The following is a 15811-nucleotide window of genomic DNA, read 5'->3' as shown; positions in this document are numbered from 1 at the left end:
AACGCCCCCCCCCATCAGCTAGAATGGTCCGCCCCACCGAGCAAGGGAGTCGGAAATGAACCACGGGGGGCGGGACCTGTTACTCCGGACGACGGAAGTGCTGCTGCGCGGAGTTGAGCGGGAATTTGGAAGGAGTCTGCGGTGAGGTTAGGATGGCTTCCCAGGGTCTGCGCGCACAGGGCGGGAGGAAGTGGGCTCGGGAGGACAGGCGGGTCTCCTTGCGACTTGGCGTCCCCCATGCCTAGTGCCAGCGCTGGGGTCGGGTGTCTCTGTTTTGGCGGATTTTTCTGCGGCGCGCCTCGCTTAGTCCTCCCTATTGGTCCTGCCCTTCTGGGACGTCCTCGAGCCCCGGTGTCGCCCGTGGAGCCCAGTGCCAGCGGGAAGACAGGTCAGTGGCACTGCGTAGGATAGGCAGGCTGCTCAGGAGGTGCCCTCGTGAGTAGAGTGGAGCTCCAGAAGCTAATAACCCGCACCAGATGTTTTGTTTTTTTCCATTTATATAGTGTTTACAAACCAAACACCCAATCTCCACTAGATGTTTAGTATATTTTCGGCACTGTATTTAAAAGTTGGGACAGAAAACTGCACTGGACGCCTCGTTTTATGGTTTCTGTTTCTTTTTCCCTTTCGTTCGGTTTTTGAGCAAGGGTCTTATGTAGCCTAATTGGCTACAACTCTGTGCAGCTGAGGATGACCTTAAACTTCTGATCTTGTCTCCACCTCCCGAGGGCTTGGATTATAGGCATGCATTACCCATGCCAGGTTCACACAGTTTTGTGGTGGCGTTGACATCAAACCCAAGGCTTCATGCCTGTTAGGCAAGCCCTCTACCAGCTGAGTGACATTCTTTAGCCCCCATCAGATATTCATTAGGTCCTTAATCTAAGCTTGTTCGTGTGCTCAAGATAACAATGATGAGCAAAACTGGATACAGCTGTGGAATTGTAGACCGGTGGGAGACCCAGCCGTTAATTTAAAATGTAGTATTAAAAGTTGGTAACATCGTGGAAGGAATTTTGCTGGTGCTTCCAGAGCATTTAACCCCAGCGTCTAAGAGTGTGGGTTGATCTGAGCTCTGAAGGTTTTGTAGAAATTGAACCTTAGAGAGCAAGGATGGAAGGGTGGGTCTTTATTTCAGATGAGAACTCATATTTGTAAGGGCCAATAAGAGGAAGACCTTGTGGCTTTGAAGGCCAGAAAACAATTCATTGTTCTTAGAATAGAGTGATAAAATAGGAGAACAGTTAGCTTTATATTCCTTTTTATGACTCAAATTTCCATTACCTGCAAACAGCCCTTTCTTGTCACCTTTAAACTCTGTTATATGTTTTTCTGGTTTTGGTGGTGGATAAGTGCATAAAAACACATTTGACAGAGACAGTGTAAAACCCAATGTGAAGATCCAGTGTTTGAGAGTGGCTGTTCGAACTGTATGGACGTTCACTGTCTCGTATAGACTTTGGGTCTGGTTAATTTCAATGTGGTTAATTTCCTTTTTTTTTTTTTTTTTTTTTGGTTTTTCGAGACAGGGTTTCTCTGTGGCTTTGGAGCCTGTCCTGGAACTAGCTCTGTAGACCAGGCTGGTCTCGAACTCACAGAGATCCGCCTGCCTCTGCCTCCCGAGTGCTGGGATTAAAGGCGTGCGCCACCATCGCCCGGCTCATTTTTTTTCTTATTTGCTAGCTCTTTATAATATAGTTTTAATGTTTGTGTGTGTGTTTGAGACAATCTCATTTTATGTGGCCCCAGCTGTTTAGCTATCCTGGAATTCAGTCTGTAGACCAGACTGACCTTGAACTCACAGGAATCCTCCAGCTTCTGCCTCAAGTGCTGGAATTAAAGGCACGTGCCACCACCACCTGCTGGAAAACCACTTTTAAAATAAGGATAGGCCTAAAAGGAAAGGCTAGATTGGAAGGAAACTATACAACTTATTATTTTGCTTTAAAAAAAAATATCTTTACTGCTGTGTTGAGGGGGACAGGTTGAAATATCTTGGAATGGCCCGGTGAGAGATGCTGTTGGCTTTGGTGGTCAGAACAGAGGCGGAGAGCTACTGACAGATTGAGAGGTGTTGGGGTGACATTGGTGGGACTTGGTAGTGGATATCGAGCGTGAAAACAGAGTTCCTAGGAGTTTGCCCAGGCTTGTGGGTTGGGCGGCTGAGTGGATGCTGCTGTATATGCGGATGGGAAGCAGGAGGGAGCGGAGAAGCAGTGGGTTCCCCCCTGCAGTCTGCACTTACCTCTTGTGTCCAGTGTGCCTCCGTTCATCTTTCCACCGCACAGTCCACCACTACAAGAGCCTCTAGGTCTCCTCTGGTCTCTCCTCCCTGTCCCTTCCCACTTCGATTTGCACAACAGTTTGATGAAGACCGTTCCCAGTCTCCTTGGTAGTTGTCATTCCTTAACTGTCGCTTGAGGTCTTGTTTCTTCTCGGCCTCCCTGTCTAACCTTTACTGTTCTGATTGGTCTCCCTCTCGGCCGATCTACTTACATTCCCAACTGCATGTTCAGGCGTGCCTGCCTTTGTTTACGGTACCCTCCTTCCCAATATTGTAGACCATCTGGTTTTCTCGGCTACCTAAATTTAGTCTCTTATACTGGGCAGTGGTGGCACATACCCTTAATCCCAGCACTCGGGAGGCAGAGGCAGGCAGATCTCTGTGAGTTCGAGGCCAGCCTGGTCTACAAGAGCTAGTTCCAGGACAGGAGCCAAAAGCTACGGAGAAACCATGTCTCGAAAATCAAAAAAAGAAAAAAGAAAAACCAAAAAAAGAAAAGTAGTCTCTTAATGACCAGTTCAGACTTTTCTTCTAAAAACACTTTTAATGTCACTGGCCTGGCTTCTCACTTGTAGTTTGGGCTGGCCTCAGACTCACTATGTAACTGAGAGCTGGTTTTGAATTCTAATCCTGCTTCGCCCTCTCCTGGTATGAGCTAAACAGCTAGTGCTTATGATCTCCACATACCCCTGACCTGCTCTCCTTCTCCTTTTTTATGACATGGGAATTGAACCTAGGGCCTTGTCATGCTAGTCACGCACTGTGCCATTGAGCCACATCTTCTGCCTTACTTGTTTTTTGTTTTTTTTAATTACTTACACAGTGTTCTGTCTCCATGTATGCTTGCAGGCCAGAAGGGGGCGCCAGGTCTCATTATAGATGGTTGTGAGCCACCATGTGGTTGCTGGGAATTGAACTCAGGGCCTCTGGAAGAGCAGCCGGTGCTCTTAACCTCTGTGCCATCTCTCCAGCCCTACTTGGTTTTTTTTTATACCATTGAATTGGCACTTATTAAGGGTTATTTAATGTTAGGTTATTCATTTGTTGAACAGTGTTTTATTATGTTTATATAGTCCTATATGTTTATAATATGTCTGATACATAGCTAAGTGCTGAATAGAAGGTGCAAATGTCTGCAGAAGCTTTGAACCACGTGCAGAACTGTAGGAAATTCGTAAGACTTGATGAGGATAAGCATCATCTTATACGAGGTTTCCATCTGCTGAACACTACTGTGTTGTCTGTAACTGGTATGAATTACTTCTAGAAGCTTACAGCTGTGACCTTTTTTTTCTCCTTACAGTTCTCTGCTATGAGCAACAATGGACCTGAAAATTTTATCCCTAGCAACAGATAAAACAACAGATAAGCTGCAGGAGTTTCTTCAAACCCTGAAAACTGACGACGTGAGTACTGCTAAAAGCAAAGGCCAAGCTTGGCAAACCTGAGGGATGTGTGAGCAGGAAAGAGCAGCAACCGCAGAGCCGCCGGGATACACTGGGGCTTTCCCTCCGACCGGTGTCCGTAGGAGATGACAGCTTTCTTGGTGGACGTAGATAGACACTGAGCTGGATGCTGTAATCCTGCTATTGGGGAAACTGACAAGACTCCAAATTCATGTCCTGCCTGGACTGAGCAGAAAGTAGGAAGAGGGCTGAGGTGCAGTTCAGTGGTAGAAGACTCCCTTGGCATGCACAAGGTCCTGGGTTCAGTCCCCAACACTACCAAACCCCAAACAAACAAACAGAAAAAGGAAATAAGTGCTGAGAGTTAAAAGGACACCCGAAAGCCATTCATATCGTCTTAAATTTGGAAGAACCTTAGATTGCCTTTGCAGCTGAGCACATACAAATCAGTATACTTTTTTATCTTTAATTTTTTTATTCTTTGTGTGAGTATTCTGCCTGCCTGTGTGTGCACTGTGTGCATGCCTGGTGCCCGGGGAAGTCAGGAAGCCAACAGATCCCATAGAATTGGAATTACAGATGGTTGTGAGCAGCCCTGTGGGTGCTGGGAATCAAACCTGGGTCCTCTGGAAGAGCAGGAAGCACTCTAACCACTGAGCCATCTCTCCAGCCCCCAAATCAATATACGTTTGTAGCCCTCATAGTAGTCGTATTTGAAGCTACATAGAGGCCAGAGTTATGGGTGCGAAGCCTTCTTGATGATGAGTCTCCATTTATGTCTTTCTTTGAAGAAAATAAGTTAGTAGGCAGAAAAAAAATCTCTTTTCAGTTATTGGTAAAAGATAGCCGATGTCTGAATCTTCACTGTGAATCCATGATTATAAAGACGAAACAATAGTGACCTAATTATCCGCTTGGCCCTTGGCCTTCAGTCTCTGAGCCGCGGTCCTAAGCTGTGGTCCTAAGTGTCTGACACAGGCCCTGGGCAGAGCTCCGCAGTGTGCTGCAGTAGCCCTCTGGGTTATCTCGGTGCTCACTAAAACCCAGATTTCACCGTTTTCATTAGATGCTACCACCTTCCAGTTAGTTGCTTAAATCTGAAATTAAGAATTCTTCATTGACTTTTTTTCTCTGCATCGTTCTGCCTCTCCTTTACCTCCAGACTATGATGGGGTCTACTTTGAGCTCTTGGATCTGTCTTGAATCTGTCTCCTTTCCCCCATCTCCTGTATATTAGTGTGCTAGCTAAGGCTGCTGTTAGAAAGGACCTCAGACTGGATGGCTTAAGTAATAACAGTTTAGTTCCTGATTCTGGGTACTGGAAGTCCAGATCAAGGCTCCGGGAGGGGTGGCTCCTTCTAGGGCTGTGGTAATCTGTTCCTGTTCTCATCATTTTGCCATGACCCACGAGGCTTGCACCTGAAACCCTGACAAGGGGTGGCGAGGGAATGAAAAATGAACAGACTTACTAAAGAAATCACAGGGGGCTGGAGAGATGGCTCAGCGGTTAAGAGCACTGCCTGGTTTTCCAGAGGTTCTCAGTTCAATTCCCAGCAACCACATGGTGACTGACAACCATCTGTAATGAGATCTGGTGCTCTTCTGGCCTGCAGTATTCATGCAGGCAGAACACTGTATTTATAATAGATAAATCTTTTTTTTTAAAGATTTATTTATTATGTATACAACACTCTGCCTCGATGTATGCCCGCACGCCAGAAGACGGCGCCAGATCTCATTACAGATGGTTGTGAGCCACCATGTGGTTGCTGGGAATTGAACTCAGGACCTCTGGAAGAGCAGCCAGTGCTCTTAACCTCTGAGCCATCTCTCCAGCCCCCAATAGATAAATCTTTTAAAAAAACAAACAACCATCTAGCCAGGTGGTGGTGCCCCAGCTATTGGGAGGCAGAGGCAGACTGATCTCTGTGTTCTATGCCAGCCCAGTCTATAAGAGTGAGTTCTAGGACAGGTTCCAAAGCTACAGAGAAACCCTGGCTTGAAAAACAAACCAACAACAACAACAAAAAAAACCCAGTCTATTAGGAAGAAATCACAGACATATACAGAAAAAAGCTGATGGGCCGTGCACACCCCGGTAGAGTGTGCCAACTGTTGCAACAGCCTGGAACCTCAGCATACAGCACAGGGGGTTGGAACTAGTCTCCATCGGTCAGTCTGTATCGTCAGTCTCTGGCAGTCTCAGGCTGTAAACTTTGAGGAGGAAGTGCAGTTGCTAGTTTTTGCACACACTGGTAGGTCGTTCACAAACACTTGCACTGAGACCAGAGCCTTTCTGAGCCCAACGTGGTGGAAAGGCTTTGCCAGTTTCCCGTCGTCCAAGGCCTTGGTCCTGAGCATGGCTGTGCCGTCAACAATATCCACTCACCGAGGACTTGATCCGCTCCTTACACAGTCACTCAGCCTCCTAGCAGGTGTCCCCCTTCCTCATCAGTCCCTACAACCTGTTCTCCCTTCATGAGAAGAGTCACTCGTTTCCCTTCAGCAACTTCTCCTGCACTTAGATGAACCCTGATCTTCCGACGGTGGCTTATGTGTTTCTTCTCCACCTGGCCCTTGCCTGTTGCTCCACAATTTCTCTTTGCTACTTTTGCCCTTCCTTACCTCTCGCCTGACCCATTGGTATTTCCTCAGATACTCAAGCCTACCAAACGCTCGCTCTCTTGTCATAGAGGATGCCTTGATCTCCCTACTAGCTCTTGTAGACCAGGCTGGTCTCGAACTCACAGAGATCCGCCTGTCTCTGCCTCCCGAGTGCTGGGATTAAAGGCGTGCGCCACCACCGCCCGGCCTCTCAGCTACTTCTTTGTCGTCTTGACAGTTTTCTTCTTCTGTCATTCTTTTCCCCTTTCTCATGAGCTCTAAGGCAAATGACCATGTCTGTTTGTCCAGCCTTACAACACTGTTCTCTGAGAAAGTACACGCATCGGAAGTCTTTGTTGATGTATGTATGTCTCTAAATCATGCCAAGGTACTAGTGCTAATGAAAGAGTTAAGAACTATTTGTAGAATGGATTTTACCTCCTTAGGGATTTTTTTTAAAAACTATTATTTATTATATATACAATATTCTGTCTGTGTGTATGCCTGCAGGCCAGAAGAGGGCACCAGACCCTATTACAGATGGTTGTGAGCCACCATGTGGTTGCTGGGAATTGAACTCAGGACCTTTGGAAGAGCAGGCAATGTTCTTAACTACTGAGCCATCTCTCCAGCCCCTCCTTAGGGATTTTTAAAGTCTTACTGTATAATGTGGATAGACCTCGAGCTCCCGCCTCAACCTTCCAAATACTGGGACTGCAGACACAAACTACTACCATATCTGGCTCTGAATTTTTGAATAGCTTTAAAAACCAAACAAAACAGGGTCTTTAGCCCAAGCTGATATTGAACACGTGTGTAGCCAAGGATAAACCTTGCACTTCTGATCCTACTGCGCTCATCTCAAGAGCACAGGGCTTGTAGGTATGTGTCACTACACCCAGATTTTGGAGTGTAAGAGTTTGAACCCACAATCTTGTGCATACCTGGCAAGTGCTTTACCAACTGCGCTACATCCCCAGCCCTAGCCTTTATTTATTTTAGAAGTTTTGCTCTGCGGCTCTTACTGGCCTTACAGTTGCTGTGTATCCTAGGGTGGCCTAGAACTCATGAATGTCCTTCTGCTTTGACCTGAAGTGCTGGGATCAGGTCTGCGTGGCTATGCCTGGCTATCTCAGTCTTGGTGGTCCAGGATTCTATGAAGATCTTGCCGCTCTACACAATAAAAAAGGAGGGCGTGTGTATTTTAGTCAGACCAGAACCTGGCAGCGCCTGCTTTCCTTCTGCGCACTGCGGTTGTGTAGGTGGAGGAGCAGTTGCTGGAGACTCGCAATTGTTTTCTCCCTTCTGTTGCAGTTGACCGATCTCCTTCAGAGCCAAGCAGTGAAAGGAAGAGCTGTTGGAGCATTCCTGAGAGCCATCTTCAAAGGTGACGTGCGTCCCTCTCAGCACACCCCTTGGTTGGCGGGTGTCATTGCTGCTTTTCTGACTGTCTGAGAGCCCACTGGTACATCCTTTCTGTTAGGGAGATTCTCCAGAATCAGCTCAAGCGGAGCTCTCTCCTCGGTGTGATCCTGGGATGCTTTACTGAAGGGAATTGGAAGGGCCCTGAGATGATATTGCTGGCCGGGGGCCTGTAAAGAGTGCACGCCGCTGGGGTTTACACAGTCTTAGGATCGTGGAGACGAGACGAAGATGTGTCTAGCAGTCCCGAGGGGCCAGGGAGCTCTGGGTTTGAGTGCAGTAGAGCATCCTCCACACCTCTACAGAGCCTTAATTCCCGGTGTAGTGTGTTTGTTTCACTTTCTCAAACAAGGGCTCTATGTTCAGATTGTGACTCAGAGCGGTTTCATAAATAGTGGTAGAATTCTCAAAAAAGATTCATTTATTCTAAGATAGTATCTTACTATGTAGCTTCAACTAGTCTGGAACTTGTTATGTAGACCAGGCTGGCCTTGGGCTTGCAAAGATCCACCGGCCTCTTCTGCGTACTGGGATGGAAAGTGTGCACCAGCAATCCCAGCCTCAAAGTCCTAATCCTGCCTTGGTCTCCAGGTACTGGAATTACAGTGTATGCCACTATACCAGGGTTTGCTGTAGCTCTCGCATTCAGGTCTTTGATTGATCTGAACTGACTTTTGTGTATGTTGTGAGGTGGAGATCTGGCTTTACCCCCACCCCAGTCTGGCACCTTTATAAAAATTGCTTGCCTGGAATTACTCTTCTTTGTTTGAAGTTTTGAGACAAAGTCTCATTTAGCCCAGGCTGGCCTGAGACTGCTGTAGTCCTGGATGACCTTGGACTCCAGTCCTCTTGCTGGCATGACGGAATGCTCGGCCACGTCAGGATTGCTTTCTTACAGCGGCGCTCCTCTGGCTGAGTCTTCGCCTCATTTCTGGAATTGAATCTGGCTACTTTTGTCAGTATTGTTGTATCTTGCTTATGGAAGAGATGGATTTTACTGTCCTTATTACTTTGTTGACGTAGCCGGTGATAATGTCCTGACATAGCTCATTGAACTTGGATAAGTGAAGCCCTCTTCCCAAATTACTGCACCGTGTTGTAAAATAAATTCTTGGAGCAGAAGGTGACACTTTAATCCTTTTGCTTTGGCTAAACTGACTGCTTCAAAGCCCCTTGATATTGCTGTTAAAAACACCATTGTTGTGTTTCAGTACTGCATACAGGCTTGTGTGATTTTCCTATTCACCCTTGGGTTCTGTTTCTTCTTCCTTTGTTCTGTACACCTGTCTAAAACACCAAGGCTCCCCCTGCTCTGAAGAAGATGGAGCCCTTAGGAGGTCCAAGGTGTATTCTTGCTGTATCCAGTTGATCGAATCGGGAGAGCTGCAGCAAGAAGTGGCGTCTGAGATCATAGGATTGCTCATGCTGGAGGTAAGATGGAAGGGGCAGTACTCAGTGCCAGACCTCTCCTAGTCGGGGAGAAGACCTGAGGCTTAACACGTGGGCCAGGAAGGGACGAACCCTTAGACTCTGCTTCCCTTCTGGTACCAGGATGCCAATCTCCTGTAGGTCCTGAAAGCGTTAAGGGTTTGGTGGAGGACCCTAACTTTTGAGGTTCTTTACAGTTACAAATACGGGGCAGAACAGCGTGATTCCGCGAATCCCTGATAATGCCTGTTGGAGGAGGCCATGCCTGTTCAGTGTTTCAGCCACAGACTCATTTCCCAGAAAGGTTTCAGATACTGGATTCCTGCTTTAAGATTTGCTTTGGTTTGAACTCCTTTCAGGTTCACCATCTTCCAGGACCGTTGCTTGTTGAATTAGCCAGTGAGTTTGTCGGTGCTATCAAAGAGGGCAGGCTAGTGAATGGGAAGTCTCTGGAGTTACTACCCGTCGTCCTTACTGCCTTGGCCACCAAAAAGGAAGTGCTGACTTGCGGGAAAGGTAATTTTCTTCCGGCTCTGGTGGCTTTTTCTTTTCGTATTATGCGGTCAGTCTCTCCATCCATTTTGTGTCTTTAGGTGATTTGAATGGAGAGGAGTATAAGCGGCAGCTGATTGACAGCCTGTGCTCCGTCAGGTGAGTCTCCGGAAGAAGTACAGGAGTGCTTGCGCACTCATGTGCATGACACTGCCAAAGCCTGGGCGTGCTTCCCCAGACAGCGGGTTTTCCCATTCCCTAAAGCTCCCAGTGCTGTCCACCATGTTTGCCTGATGCGTTATAAAGACTAATTATTGGTCCTCTGGCTGAAGGCTGTGGGACCTGGTGGGAGGACAGAAACCAAGCAGGCCCACATGTTACAGTCCTATTTTTTCATTTTTGTGTTTTTTAGAAAGCCAGGGTCTCGTGTAGCCCTCAAGCTTGACATGTAGTGTGTGTATGTGTGTGTGTGTGGGGGGGGTGACCTTGAACTTCAGGTCTTCACGCTGCCTCTGAAGTGGGGAGATTCCAGGGCCACCATATCCAGCTATTGTGTTACATTGTATCTGTTTTGTCTGAGGGGGGGATGCCCTTTTCCTTCTTCATTAGTTTTATAAAGTTGCATGTAAAGGAGTTAAGATGGAATAAATTCATGCTCTTCCTCATTGTCTTTAACCAGATGGGCTCAACGATATGTGATCCAACTCACGTCGATGTTCAAGTAAGCATTGTTTGTTTGTTTGGTTTTTGCCTTTATGTCAAGCTTTGTCAACATACCCACGAGAAGCCGAAACACAGTGGGCTCAAACCACTTTTCCTGGTAACAGCAATAGTACCTCTGTCTTCTGTTGTGGAATTCTCTCCCCTCCCTCTGTTTTGGCTCAGTTTGTTAAATATATAACTGATTTTCTTTTCGAGATGTTAGGTAAATTTATTGGTTCTCTTAAAAGATTATTCATAAGTGGAACATCAAGGAAGGAAGACTCGTTTTATTCTTTCCTTACGTGTGCATGTGTGTGCAAGCGCATGCCAAGGCCAAAAGTGGGAGTCAGGTCCCCTGGAGCTGGAGTTACAGGTGGTTTTGAGCTGCTTGTTGTAGGTGTTGGGAACCAAACTTCAGTCCCCTGGAGGAGCAGCGATTGTTCTTCACCATTGAGTCATCCTTTCAGCCCCTTATTTTATTTGTTCGTTTATTTTTATTTATTTGTTTGTGTGTGTGCATGTGGTGTGCATATGTGTGTGTGTGTTTGCTACTCTGAAGGTCCTTTGTTGTGAGTGTGGGTGTGGGGGGCCAGAGACTGACGTTGGTCATCCTCCTTGACTGTTTTCTACCTGAGCAATGGAGACATAGTCTCTCACTTGTCCCAAAGCTTGTTGATTCGGCTAACTAGGTAGCTTGTCCAGAGATCCTGTCTTGGATAAAATGATAGGGAACAGGCCCTGGGGTCCGAGCCCTGTGCCTCACCTTACATAGTAAAGGCTTTGTCCTGCTAAGCTTTACCCCAGTCCCTAAATTTTATCCCTTAAAAAATGTTGGAGAGAATTTTGATTATTGTAAAGCCTTGTATTTAGTTTCTAAAAGCAAAGTAGTTAGGCTCTGGTTAGACTTTAAAACCTCTGCTCCACAGGGACGTCCATCTGACGACAGAAGAGATGGATCTCGTGGTGGCAAAAGTGTTGGCAATGTTTCCAAAGTTGAATCTTCAAGAAATACCGCCATTGGTCTATCAGCTTCTGGTTCTCTCCTCCAAGGTACAGTGAAAACGGTTATTTCTCTGAATTCTGTGGCTTAAGCAGCTATCCTAGTTAAGCCTTTTAAGATTGTTGGTTTCCATACTAAGACATACATGTTTTCATTTCATCTGTGGTAATTTGATCATACTTTTCATCCGTGTGTGTGTGTGTGTGTGTAAATAAAAGAAATAGACGTCAGAACGTGTGCACACTATAAGCACAGAAACTCCTGAAGAGATGTAAGCAAACATCTGCTCACACCAGACAGGGGACCAAGAACAGATCCCCGTAAGGATACCACCAAAGCCCACTGGGGTGGAGCAGCAAGCTGTACTGGGGTTGCTTTCAGGAGTGTGGGTGAGAGTTACTTCAGAAGCAGAAATGACTCAAAGGCTGCATTACCAAAGGCTGCCCCAGCACGGGTGACAACTCACAAAGACTGGAACCCTGGAGGTTACCGCACACTTGGCGAGGCAGCGCAGCAGGTTGGAAAGTCTCCCTCAGGCAGCTCAGTTGGTCTGACGGTGTCTCCCATGTCCTTGCTGCTTATATGTGCTTGAGGAGGCTGGGTCCTAGTGCATCTCTTCAGCTTCAGGGACTTCCTGAAGCCTTTGCCCGTCATTAGTACCTAAGCTTAAGGACCGTCTCTGCAGAATGAAATGTTTTATCTGGGGGGAAGTCACGACATAACAGCCTTACAAGTTAAGGTTGGGCGCCCAAGGCACATACTCTACAACCATGCTGTTTCCCTGGCATTGTGAAGTATTTCAAACTCTGTTGCAACTTGAAAGTGTTCTGTACGTTATTACCGTGACAGTGGGTTGTCACGGTAATAAATTTATACTTAATTTATACTAGATAACCCTTGGTTATTTTACCTTCAGTTAAGTGAACGTTCTTTCATTATAATAATGGTTATTATTTTCTTTTTAGGGAAGCAGAAGGCGTGTTTTGCACGGCATTCTAGCCTTCTTCAGTGAGCTAGACAAACAGCACAGCGAGGAGCAGAGCAGGGACGAGTGAGTAACACAGTTTAGAAGTGCAGCGCGTTTTCACAAGCTCACCCTCCCGCTGCGCTCTGCTCGTTAGTGTGGTTGCTAGCGCTGTGTACACCCCCTCCTCCAGCTGCTCGGTTACCAAGGCAGGAGAATAATTCAGTCTCTTCTGCTCCTATTCACACCCTCCCAGGAGCACCAATAGCTGTCTTGTAAGGTGCAGGTTTGACATCTGTGTTAGCAAACACCTAGTTGCTTGCTCCATGGGTAGCACTGGCCTTGGGACCATAGTGATGAACCAGTCGGACGAGACCCCTGCTGTTGTAGAGCTTAAGTTTTGGTGAGGAGAGAATCTTAGAGTTCGTCATGCGGGAAGATAAAAGGACGATGTGTCAGTGACAGCACAGCTACTTTCGATTGGGTCTGGGAAAATATCTCTGGGGAGATTCTGCTTAACCAGAGCCTGACTGATAATAACTGCTGTATGTTGATGAGGAGAGTGTTTTCTGGTAGGGAATAATGCAGAGAGTACAGTGTGGCTCTTAGAAAATTGATTTTTTTTTTTAATGTTTATTTTATGTGTCTATGTGTGTGCCTGAGTGTGTGCATGTATATGCACTGTGTGCATGCAGTACCTGCAGAGGCCACAGAGGGCATCAGAGCTCCCTGAACTGGAGTTATAGACAGTTGTGAGCTGCTGTGTAGATCCTGGGAACTGAATCCAGGTTCCCTGCAAGAGTCATCTCTCCAGTCCAGGATATTTTCTTTTTAAAACAAGTGCACAGAGTGCTTATTCTGTACCATGTTTGTACACTATAAAACTTGCATGCTTTTTTGTGTGGATATGGTAACCAGGAAATAATTTAGGTATTATTCTGCATCATATAGCCAGAAAATAGCAGCAAAGATTTGAATCCAAGTGGCCCAGCTAAGAAGGTCATGCTGTTGGGTCTAATGCAACCAGTTTCTCCCAGTCTAGTAACCTTTGTTACTTTTGTTGCCCAGTTGATGAGGAGGTGGTTCTCTATGTTGACTTAGGAAAAGTAAGGATGTCCGATCTAACCACATTAGACTTGCCATGCATAGTAGCAGCCCATATTGAGCAGGTTAAAGTCTGAACCGAAAATATAAATTGATTCATTTTAAAATGTGTTTAAAAATTATGGAGAAGTAAATACACATAGATGTAACTGGGAAGGGACTAAAGCCAAGGGACAGGATGGAATTATCTAGGGAAGATGTGAAGAGAAAAAACCCTAACAGCTCCGAGATACTCTACGTTCCAAGATCAAGTGGTAGGGGCGGGTGAGCTAGCAGGGGAAAACCTTGAGATCAGTGTCCATGTCCCAGAGGACAAGGAAGCCAGGTGTTAGGTGCATGCTTATAATCCCTGCACTTTGGGAGCAGATAGTTCGTGAGGTCAAATTCAAGGCCAGTGTAGGCTGCACAGTCCTGTGAGACTCTATTGGTTTTGGCCATCTGGATGTCTCTGTGACCTTCTAAGACTTGTGAGATGACACTGGTTGGGAAGGAGAGGATGGAGCCTGGCTGCTTTTGGGCTTGGAAAGAGAATGAGAACGGAAATGCTGTCTGTAGGTAGACTATACTTCGGGAAGTTAGCTTGCTGCTTCTGCTTCCATGGGTCTGCACCTTCTGCTGGATGCTTGTGGGTCCCAGCACGTTTTCAACCTACAACCTGAACTTAGACCTTGTTTTTGGATCTTCTAGGCTGTCGGAGCTGGTGGCCGCCCCAGCAGACGAGCTCTATCATGTGGAAGGCACCATCATTCTACACATTGTGTTTGCTATCAAACTGGACTGTGAGTTAGGCAGAGAACTCCTGAAACACGTAAAGGTAGTGCCCGGCTCTTAAGATGTTTTCAGGTCTCCGCGAGACACGGTGTTTGTACTCAAGCCTCTTTCATGTCAGTCACAGCCACAGGTCTAAAGGGACTTTTTGGCTTTGAAAGCACAAGATATAGGCTATTTCCCAACCCTCAAGTCAAAGAGCTCCATTTAAAAACCTTACAAACCTGAGCTGCTCTTCTGGTGCTTTGGCCTTCCTCATGCTTTTGGCTGTTTGTCCTCCAGGTATCAGACATCTGTGCCATCCCCCCCTTTTTTTTGGGGGGGGTTCTCTTTGTAGCCCTGGCTGTCCTAGAACTCGCTTTCTGGACCAGGCTGGCCTTGAACTCAAAACTCAGAGATCCGCCTGCCTCTGCCTCCTGAGTGCTGGGATTAAAGGCGTGCGCCACCATTGCCCGGCACATCTATTTTTTTAGACAGGATCTTTTCATGTCTCCCTCACTGTCCTGAAACTCAGCCTATAGACCAGTCTAGCCCTAAACTCACAGAGATGCCTCTGCCTCTGCCTCCTGAGTGCTGGGATTATAAGCATGTACCACCATGCCCTGCTAATAAATCTAATTTGTATATGAGTGCAAGTGTTCACTGGGTTCATAAGAAGGCATCTAATCCCCTGGCAGTTATGATTCACCCAACACGGGTGATGGGAACTAAACTAAGCGTCTGGAAGAGCAGTATGCATTCTTAACCCCTGCACCTATGTCATTAAAAATAGCATAGTTTATGAGCATGTGAAAATCCTGCACTCCAGTAATCGTATAGTAATTGTTTTCCATATGGCAATGATTCTTAGCCTAAATCAGTAATTAAACTGGGAACTGCAAAGTGGTAGAATTAAAAGGAGAATTTCTAAAATCTTCAGTGTTTGGTCTTGCTATCCCTAGCTGACCTATAACTTGTTTTGTATCCCAAATTTGCCCCAAACCCGGGGCAATGCTCTCTCAGCAAAATTTAGAAAATTCATACTGTACCATTTATCCTGTTGATGCAGTATTGGTTTTTACATTTCCCCTCTGTTGTTCTGAGTGCCGTGGGATACCGGTGAAGCCTTTTACCCGGTTCCGCTCCTTATTCGCCAGCAGTCATCTGTTTTGAGATATTTGGGGTCAAGTTGGGCTCTGTGTCCTTTGGATGTGACGGCCTCAGTCTTGGAGCATTTTTTTTGGCACAGGATATTCAAGGTTTATTTGTCTTTCTGTAACCCTGGCTGTTCTGGAACTCACTCTGTAGACCAGGCTGGCCTTGAACTCATAGAGATCCATCTGCCTCTGCCTCCTCCCGAGGGCTGGGATTAAAAGTGTGCCCACCACCGCACAGTTTATTGAGCTTGTTTTTCAGCTGTGTGTTGTGCTTGTGAAGGATAATGACTTTGGTTTGTTCTAGGCCGGACAGCAAGGGGACTCCAGTAAGTCCCTATGTCCCTTCAGTGTCGCTCTTCTTCTCTCGCTGACAAGAATGCAGAGATTTGAGGAACAGGTAATTTTTTAACGATACTTCAATTCCTTTTGTACTTGACAAGAAAGCATAAAAGAATGTATTTTTGTTAGTATCCTTCCCTGTCCTGCCGGCAACAAAGACCA

The 15811-nt window shown here is 46.4% G+C and overlaps 1 protein-coding gene across 2 annotated transcripts in view; it reads left to right on the top strand.

Annotated features, from left to right (window-relative positions):
• The first annotated feature begins 50 nt into the window (after nucleotides 1–50).
• Fanci (FA complementation group I) overlaps nucleotides 51–15811 on the top strand; it is a 51649-nt gene continuing 35888 nt past the window's right edge. Inside the window, exons 1-11 of one of the 2 annotated variants that reach the window (XM_057755909.1) lie at nucleotides 51–146; nucleotides 3588–3690; nucleotides 7609–7681; nucleotides 9017–9147; nucleotides 9504–9660; nucleotides 9738–9795; nucleotides 10316–10357; nucleotides 11265–11388; nucleotides 12304–12389; nucleotides 14094–14220; nucleotides 15615–15707. In XM_057755909.1, the coding sequence (XP_057611892.1) occupies nucleotides 3607–3690; nucleotides 7609–7681; nucleotides 9017–9147; nucleotides 9504–9660; nucleotides 9738–9795; nucleotides 10316–10357; nucleotides 11265–11388; nucleotides 12304–12389; nucleotides 14094–14220; nucleotides 15615–15707 (975 nt within the window). In that variant the 5' untranslated portion in view covers nucleotides 51–146; nucleotides 3588–3606. Of the gene's footprint in view, nucleotides 389–3587; nucleotides 3691–7608; nucleotides 7682–9016; nucleotides 9148–9503; nucleotides 9661–9737; nucleotides 9796–10315; nucleotides 10358–11264; nucleotides 11389–12303; nucleotides 12390–14093; nucleotides 14221–15614; nucleotides 15708–15811 lie in introns of both variants that reach the window. The other variant, XM_057755908.1, reaches the window with a different exon arrangement.

This window comes from Chionomys nivalis, chromosome 23, assembly GCF_950005125.1.
Source record: "Chionomys nivalis chromosome 23, mChiNiv1.1, whole genome shotgun sequence".
Classification (NCBI taxonomy): domain Eukaryota; kingdom Metazoa; phylum Chordata; class Mammalia; order Rodentia; family Cricetidae; genus Chionomys; species Chionomys nivalis.
This window is presented reverse-complemented; position numbering and strand designations above follow the sequence as displayed.